Source organism: Hypanus sabinus, chromosome 2 (genome assembly GCF_030144855.1).
Source record: "Hypanus sabinus isolate sHypSab1 chromosome 2, sHypSab1.hap1, whole genome shotgun sequence".
Taxonomy (NCBI): domain Eukaryota; kingdom Metazoa; phylum Chordata; class Chondrichthyes; order Myliobatiformes; family Dasyatidae; genus Hypanus; species Hypanus sabinus.
This window is the reverse complement of record NC_082707.1, coordinates 134,925,758-134,935,248: the sequence shown is the minus strand read 5'-3', so window position 1 is coordinate 134,935,248 and position 9,491 is coordinate 134,925,758. Positions and strand designations below refer to the sequence as shown.

Genomic DNA, 9,491 nt, shown 5'->3' with positions numbered 1-9,491 from the left:
AGTAAGGAACTTATGTGCTTTTCACTCTCTCCACCGCAGAGCCATTAATGTGCCAGGGAAAGCGGTCAATCTATACCTTCCTGAAGTCTATAATCATCTCTTTCACCTTGTCCACAGTGAGGCTCAGGTTGTTGCTTTTGCACCATTTGACATGCCCCTCTAGGTCCTCTCTCAGGGTGATGGAGCTTGAGATGTTGCTGCCTACATGGACCAATTGGCGTCATTCCATCAAGTAGTCCAAGATCCAGTTACAGAGAGGGGTGTTGAGTCCCAGTGATGACAGTTACCCACCAACCTGGCATACAGAGTATCATTTTCTAGGTGGAATAGGATGGCATGGAGGACTGAGGCTATGCCATCATCAGGGCACTGGTTTGAGTGGTAGGTGAACTGGAAAGGGCTAGTTATTCAGAACCTTTCTCCATCACACATTGAAAAATGGGGATATTGCATAGGTAGGTAATTTTGGACTGCTAAAGTGCACTGAGCTTCTCCAACAAGAGAGAACTTAAGCACCAATCCTTGATAGGTAATGTGTTTACCATTACCAAGACTCTAGGGATCACCATGGACCCAATATTCAACTAGATAAGCCACCTACTTTAAATACTGTAGCTGCAAGAGTAGGTCAGAGTGATTTACCTAACCCACCATGAACCTTTTCCACGCTCTACGGTGCACATGATGGGAGCATAATGGGTAACTGCAGTTCCAGAAATTCACAAAATACATTTAGCCATTGTAAACAAACATTTTCAGGTTGATTATATTCCATTCCAAAATCCAGTCAAATTTCCATTTCTTTTTATTGCCGCTTTTTGCTTCCCAAGCCTTAAATTGTCTAGTCCAAAGCAGTCATGAATCTCTCACTCATTCCATAGTTCATGCAAATCAATGCCAAATCAGTTAGGTTAATCATACACTTTTAATCATAATTCCACATAAAATCAGAAATCAGTATGTCTTCTGTGAAGATAAACATTTCAGCAAAAATACTTCAAGCTGATGCTCCCCATGTTTTACACATATGTAGACGTCTTTCACTTGATAAGATTTGTGTTGTTAAAGTCTTCATTCCAGAACCTGGTATATTTGTCACTTCAATCCTTCCATCAGTACAAAGTTGCTAATAAAAAGAAAATAAAATACAAGAAAATAAATATTAATTAGCATTTTTCAATGCAAGAAAATACATTCATTTCAGAATCCAACCTCTCCCCAACTCTCCATTTCTTTCATGCCTTTTCTCTTTAAAAAACTATTAGTTCTTTGTAATGTCTAAATTAAATTATTTTGTAAATTTTTCATAAGTAATATATGGAAAATAAAGAACAATTTCTCAAGGTCTATCATTTGATTAGAAATGTTCTCTCCATTTCCTTCCACCTATTAACTTGATTCTTGAAGCTTTTATCATAGTTAAAATTTAATCCAAATCAAAATTGCTAATTCCTTTTAAAACAGCATTCTCCTCATAAAAAATTAGCATGATCTGTCCCAGATGTGATTAAAACCAGCCACTCTACATGCACATTGAAAAGGAAAAAAAATGTATTCCATGCAAATTTCCAATTTAGGTTTTCCTGCTAATTCTTCAGTGGAGTGAACAGGGACAAAAATTTGTTTTTGTTAGTTTGGACAAAAATAAGTTATGCCAAATAACAGTAGATTCTTGAATTGTACTTACATAGATATTTCAGGTGATTGTTGGGGTTCAAAGGACTAGAAGCCAAACGACCAGTTAATAACCTAAACTAGTATGAATGCAGTTAACTTACTTATTAAAGGACAGGTTTTCTGTTGATTAACTGTGGGGTAGTCAATACTTACCACAAGACAAATGTAGAGAACCACGAACAATGTTCTCACAGATCAATTTCTCTCTGATTTTTCCTGTACAATCAAAGACAAGAAGTCAGAGGCAAGCTGCAGTTCTGGTGTGAGTGCAGTGTGATGAAAGGCCAGGTGCACTTAGCACGCTGCCCCTTACTGAGTAAGTAGCAGGGCGACATTCATCTGATGGGTCACAGGGTCATCAATCCTGAATAGATGATATTCAGATTTGTTGTAGTTCTATATTTATGTATTCTGTTTTATCAATGCTTTAAATTAATTTCTAATCTTTGAACTCATTTCTAATAATTTTAATTTTCAATTTAAGATCATTTTAACATTTAGAATAAAACACTTCAGATTTTTAAATATCTCTTCATGGGAGGGTGTCTTGATTCAAAGAGTCAGTTTAGTCATCCCTCTGTATTTGAACCATAGACAGTAGAGTTACTGAATCCTCTGTTTTGGGCTCAGTACGAATGGGTTCTGGTTCTAGGTTTACCACATTTCCATTTGTTTTCTTTAAGTAACACAAAAGACTTGGTAAAAGATCAGAACATATGTTATTTTCACTTTCATACCCAAATCATCACTATTACATTTTATGTAGATAACTCCACATTCTTAACATATTCTGGATAAACCACTTCCTACCAATTTCCTTATTAATTTCATACGGACTGTATACTTATGGTTCCTAGTTCTGGTTTTCACATAAAGTGAAATAATCTCTTCTTCTCTACCATTCCATCCCTCAGGTTACTATAAAGAAAGGAATCCCCAGATGTCCTGTCTTTCCAGGTCATGGACTGAAATACTGACCAACTGGAACTTATTCATCTGAGTGAAGTAATAGCTTGTAATCTATAAGGCTGGATATATCACTTCAGTACAGGTCTGAGGCTGATCACCTGGCTAACTGCCAGAACCATGAGCACCAATCTTTCAGGTTGCCATCATGTAACACACCTCTTTGAGATTGTTTTAGTTTCAAGCCTCAATGCCAGAAATCTTTACATTAGTTCTGTTCCTGTTATTTAGAACCTCCTCAGAGCACTGTCACTCTTCTGGATGACAGCATCATCATGAAGGGCTCAAAAGGCTGCTCATGGAATTGCTTTAACTCCAACCTCCAAGACAGCCTCAACCCACTACATTCTGGCTACTGCCAAAACAGGTAGGCAGACATCATCTCCCTGGTCCTACGTTCACCTCTAATGACATCTATGTTAGACCATGCTTTATCGACTACAGCTTTGACTTCAATACAATAATTATAAACAAACTCATCTTTCACTTCTCTCACTGTCAGCAAAACAAAAGAGCTGGTCATTGACTTCAGAATGGGGCAAGTGCACAGTGGACAGTCTCTTGTTACATCAATGGTGCAGAGGACGAGAAAGTTGAGGGTTTCAAGTTCCTAAGAATGAACATCACCAATAGTCTGTCCTGGTCCAACTGCATTTACATCATGGCCAAAAGAGCTCACCATCACCTCTTCTTCCTCAAGAGGCATGCCCCGTGATCCTCAGCAACTTTTGTCAATGCACCATATAAAAGGCATTCTATTCGGATGCATCATGGCTTGCTAGGCCAACTGTGACCACGAGAAATTGCAGGAGGGTATGGTTACAGCTCAGCACATCCCAGAACATAGACTCCCCTCCATGGACTCTGTCTTCACTTCTTGATGTCACAGTTAAGCAGCCAACATAATTAAAGATCCTGTCTACCCTGGAAATTCATCCTCAAATCAGAAAGAAGATACAAAAACCTGAAAGAACACATCCGTGGGCACAAGGACAACCTCTATCCTTGAATTGCAGCTCAGATTTAGCTGCTTTTCAGAATCAGAATCAGAATCAGACTTTAATCGCCAAGTACCTGTGCACATATAAGGAATTTACTTCCGGCAGATGTTGTCTGTCTGCTCATAACAAATGATAAATATAAATGAAAATATAGATTATACATACAGGTAGTGCAATCCGAGTAATAGTTAGCCGACAGTTAACCGGCAGTTAACTGTTCAGCAAAGTGACTGCAGTAGGGAAAAAACTTCTCCAGTGCCTATTAGTCTTAGTCTGGAGGGATCTGAAGCGCCTACCAGACGGAAGCAGTTCAAACAGTCCGTGCGCAGGATGGAAGGAGTCCTTTATGATGTTCCCCGCCCTCTTCTTCAACCTGGAAGAGTACAGGTCCACAATAGAGGGCAGGGAGGCTCCAATGATGCACTCGACAGTCCTCACTGTGCGCTGTAGTCTGGTTCTATCCTGCTTGGTGGCGGCTCCAAACCACACAGTGATGGAGGTGCACAGGACAGACTCAATGACTGCAGTATAGAACTGCAGCAGCAATTCCTGAGGCAGACCATATTTCCTCAAGAGCCGCAGGAAGTACATCCGCTGCTGGGCCTTCTTCAGGATGGGGCTTATCATGACGGTTATGGGGGTGGACATAGAAGTTTAGGGGTCTGGTTATGGTTTAGGGCTTAGGAATAATGAAGTTGTACGTCAGCCCAGAATCTAAGGCTACATCCACACTAGACCGGATAAATCCGTAACTGAAGCTTTTTCTCTTCACTTTTACCCTCCGTCCACACTAAAACAGCGTTTTCATCCCCCGAAACTGGAGCTTTTCAGAAATGCTTTCCAGGGTGTGTATTTTTGAAAACGCTGCTTGGGCAGATCAGTGTGGATGGGGTAACCAGAGAAATCTGAAAACAGTCAGACGGCAGCACGCCATTTCATTGTTTTCTTGAATGCAACCTAACAATTTCAGAACAGACGTCAATGAGACTGAAACCAGAAGAGTTAGAAATGTACTCACCAAATACTTTGACCCACTGCTCAGTACAAGAGGACATGGCTTTAAGGTAAGGGGAGGGAAGTTCAAGGGGGATATTAGAGGAAGGTTTTTTACTCAGAGAGTGTTTGATGCATGGAATGCACTGCCTGAGTCAGTGGTGGAGGCAGATACACTAGTAAAGTTTAAGAGACTACTAGACAGGCATATGGAGGAATTTAAGGTGGGGGGTTATATGGGAGGCAGGGTTTGAGGGTCGGCACAACATTGTGGGCCGAAGGGCCTGTACTTTGCTGTACTATTCTATGTTCTATAACTTACTGAATAAATAAGTATACTCACTTTACCCTGAAGGTGGTTTACATATTTATGCAAGTACTTCGCTGACAATAGATGTGTAACAGCCTAATGTAACATTGTATGGAAATACAAGATAATACTGATGCAGACATGTTTTACACATTTAACAAGGTGCTTTATTAATGCAACAGAGTTAGTCAGTTTTTCAATGTTCGTCGTCAGCCAGGTCAATCTGTCAGTGAACTCTCTGTCGGTTGCCTCCGTACGCTCTAGTATTTGTTTTATTTAGTTTTAAGTCCTCCTTAAGTTGCGAGAGCCAACAGCTGCCTGTTGTTTAAGTTTTTCTAGTCTGTAACTGAACAAACACGCACCATCTTTCACAGCAAGGTTCTTCACCAAACATGTGCTTGTTTTCGGTAGATGTGTCCTGCGCATGCACAGTAGGAGGAGATTCGTCGAAATACCCATTTCAATGTGGACAGAGTATTTTTTAAAACGTATTGTGTGGATGCCTATCGTTTTTATGCAAAACTGGCGTTTTCAAAATTATCCAGTCTAGTGCGGATGTAGCCTTAATCTCTGCCCATGATCGAAGGCCAGTGATGCAGATGTGGGACACCTGTGCTTTTATGTTTGCTGTCAGGCCAGCAGAGAGTATACAAGGGTTGAATCAGAGGTCTGGAAATCATGGTCAGAACTGAGTCTACTGGGGAGATAGAAGCTCAAAGTCTGCAGACCTCAGTCCAAGTCTGCTGGAGTTAAAGGACCATGGCGTTAAAGGACCGTGTATGTGCATGCCTGGGAGGGAGGAATGGGGTTTGTTTTGCTGTTGTTGTTTTTTTGTTGCTTGTTGTGTTCTGTGTTGTTCTGCTAGGCATTATGGGCATGCTATGTTGCCGCTGGAATGTGTTACGACTCTAGTGGTCTGACCCTAGTGCACCCTTGGATATGTTGGTTATTAATGCAAACAATGCACTTTACTGTATGTTTCAATATACACACGATAAATAAACCTGAATATTGACTCCATCCCTGTTAGACTATTGAACAGTTCCTAAGTATGATAAAATGGACTCTTAACCGTACACAATCTACCTTGTTCTGACACCTTATTGTCTACCTGCACTGCACCTTCTCCATAACATGTTATTCTGCACTCCATTAATGTTTTACCTTCTATTACCCAAATTCACCATGGTAACAAATTGATCTGTATGATGAGTTTATTGCTGTACCTTAGTACATGTGACAATAATAATTAATCAAAGTGACTTGTGAAATGCTTTCCTGAGAAATAAATGAAAAATTGCTTTTTTTTTCTACACACATGAAAACTGTTGAAGTTCGAAATACAGTGACATTAGACCCATATTTCACAGACGTATAAAAGTGCAGGGTGCATCACAGCCTTGTGCACATTGTACCATGATTGTTCCATAAACATTTATAAGTGGCTTTGGCTTTGGAAAAACATGCATTAATATCAGTATCAATGTTGACTTTAAATGCAGATACTTCCAATGTCTAGTGCTTGCAGTCTGTATTTATCAAACTTACCTGTGTGGGCCTATTGAAACTTCAGCTTTCTTCAGAGTAATAGTCAACCTGAATCCTAATTCCTGTACCCAAGTGCTCTCGAGAAAGCCACAGTAACCTGGACTTTAACACTGGCTAAATGGAGCAAACATGCTTGGAATCTAAGACATTCCACAAAAATATTCTTATAAGGTACCAATAAGGATAAATTAAAGCACTCAGAATATTTACAATCAACACACCCAAATGCTTACAAGTGACATAGTTAAGTCATTAGAATTTTAGTGTGCAGGTTGTTGCTAATGCATTTTATTATCATTTCTCCTTTAATTGACCTTTTCTACCTATAGCCTAGCATTTGATTCCTAAGGCAACAAAAAGTCTGCTTGAGTAACTCAGCAGATTGAGCAGCATCTGTGGGAGGAGGGGAATTGTCGACATTTTGGGTCAAAACCCTGCATCAGGAACTCAAGCAAAGTTTCAACCCGCAACATCAACAGTTCCTTTCCTCCCACAGATATTGCTCAAACTACTGCGCTCCTCCAGCACACTGTTCATTTCTCCAGATTTCAGCATCTTCGGTTTCTCCTGTCTCCATTTGATTGTTATACTTTTACAATGCATAAAATCATGAAAAGACAAATCAGCAATATTAAGATACAAAATTGTAGAGACGAATAAAAAAAAGTACAAAATAAAGTTGCAACAATGCATTACTTCCCAAGAATGGTGGTTAAACAGAAAAATGACATGTTACTACTAGATTGCATGCATTCAGACAGGCAACTCAGACTGTCCAAGAAACTGTGACCAAGGGTGTATTTAAACCCCATGACGGCAGCTAATAAAAAAAAACAAGCAAAAATCTTTAGTAAAGATCTGGTCTTAAGTGGACATAAAACTATGGCATTGCAAAAACCTACATGGTTCATTAACACCTTTATGATATTATATAGTCTGGTACATACAGTATGTGACTTCATGATTCAAAGCAAGGTGATTGACTCTTAACCATCCCCCAAAATGGGCAACTGTACTAATATACTCATTTGCTATAGTAGCAATATTGTTTTCTTTCTTTTTTCAATTTTTATTGCAATATTGCTAACATGCTATGAACATTCTGCTCATTTGCATTTTAAGAAAGAAGTTCATTACCATCTTTTCAAGGAAAGGAAGAGAAAAATCCAAAATTAAACTTCAAATAGATCTATTGAAAAATATTAGCAATTAAATCACTCACCGGAACTAATACTGTGGAAAGCACAAATTTATTCTGTGAAAATATATTACAGCAAACAAGAAGCAAAAAAAAAATCAGACACCAAAACACAACAACTGCTTATATTGTTTAGATTACAGAAAATGAGAGCATTAACTCTTGAGTTTATTACATTAATATTCTGCCAAATAAATATTAAGCTCTCCTTTAATTTCTACCAAATGGCACAATAATTAATCAGCTCAAATAAACTTATTTCCAACATAAATTTCAGGATGGAAATGCTTTTAAAGTCATCTCCATTTACTGACTTCATTTCAACAAGCATGAAATTGAAATATAATCAGAAAAATCTTCTATGTTAATATCACCTCATTGTCAGCAATATTTCTATCCACTTCACTGGCAGCGACATTTTCATCACCTAAAGAAAATAAAGTAATATAGAGCTGTATCAATTAAATGTTCCGATTTAGAATTCCTCAGAGCATGTAACAGGTAAACTATATAGGCTAGCTCACTATCCCTCCAGGAGATGGTTTATTGCTGAATAGCTTCTTGACAAAAGAGAAAAATGGTCTTTGTTAACAACGTTAAACAAGTCTGGGAATTGGTGGCCAGTATTACTCATCTCTGCACTTGAACTTGTACAACAAATACTCCTGAATCTCTTTAGTACAGCAAACAAAGATAAAATTCTCATTTGTGCTGGCAGTGCTGAAGCACACACTTGAAGTGCAGGCAGATCCCAAAGGACAACTCTTACTTATTTCAGCTTTGTCTGGCCTTCAGGATAAGATCGCAATACAAAATGAGACAAGGATAGCAAAGTATTCCATGAGCAAAATAGATTGTAGCAAGTAATCGTATCCAAACTAGAAAGTAACTGAAAATAATGGTGAATGGTTAATCTTCAGAGGTAAACACATGTAGACACCATCTGGAGTAAAGTATAAGGCATATTAAAGACTTGGATGGCTATATGATGCAGATTTGCCCACAAAATCTGCCTGTAAAGGCAATGTTTACTTGTGTAATAAAGCAGTGGAAAGAGTAACTGTCAAATATTAAGAACTTCTCTATGGAATTTCTATTGGTGTTTGGAGAAAAGAAATGAAAATAACTATAAAGTAGCTGAATTAAAATATTTGATATTTGTCTCATGCAAATAGTAGTTTCCATTGCCTTTCAGTCTGATTTTCCTTATTCCATATACATGCCTAATAAACAGCAGAAACTGCATTGAAAAAAACTTATACTCATACTCTGGGGAAAGCAGATGTTGAACTCATCAAACCCATAGTCTTCGAAAATGCTTCTAAATTAATTCCACCTCCTTGTTCTTTCCACATATTGTTCACTATTACTTTTCAATTCAAATACTTATTCCAATTCCTTCAGATAGCACCTCCAAGATCACAACAAAAGGCAGGCTTCATATTATTTACTTCTTGTCTGTTGTACTTTTACCAATCACCTTAAATAGGCACCTTCTCATTGTGACCTATTGACATTCTTTACTCTGCCAACACCATCATAATTTTGAATATTTCCATCATTTCTCTTGCCCTTCCTGTTTTGAAGGGTGTAAAAATCTGTTCTGTACCTCTTAAAACCCTGGAATTACTTCCTAAACTTGAAAGCAATATTCCAGCTGAATCCCAATATCACTTTAATAAAGGCTTAGTATAGATTTCTTACTTTTGATTTTGATTAATAAAATCAAAGATCTCATGTACTTTTTCTTGAAGCATTCTCACTCTATCCTCCTATATTTGTGGTTACCTTTCTTCCT

At 38.2% G+C, this 9,491-nt stretch overlaps 1 protein-coding gene across 5 annotated transcripts in view; it reads right to left on the bottom strand.

Moving 5' to 3' along the window:
* Positions 1–906: 906 nt before the first annotated feature.
* fsip1 (fibrous sheath interacting protein 1) overlaps positions 907–9,491 on the bottom strand; it is a 418,033-nt gene continuing 409,448 nt past the window's right edge. For 4 of the 5 annotated variants that reach the window (XM_059955503.1, XM_059955494.1, XM_059955530.1 and 1 more), the window contains 2 exons: positions 8,068–8,120; positions 907–1,126 (listed from right to left, as the gene is read on the bottom strand). In XM_059955503.1, the coding sequence (XP_059811486.1) occupies positions 998–1,126; positions 8,068–8,120 (182 nt within the window). In that variant the 3' untranslated portion in view covers positions 907–997. Of the gene's footprint in view, positions 1,127–1,830; positions 1,894–8,067; positions 8,121–9,491 lie in introns of all 5 variants that reach the window. The other variant, XM_059955521.1, reaches the window with a different exon arrangement.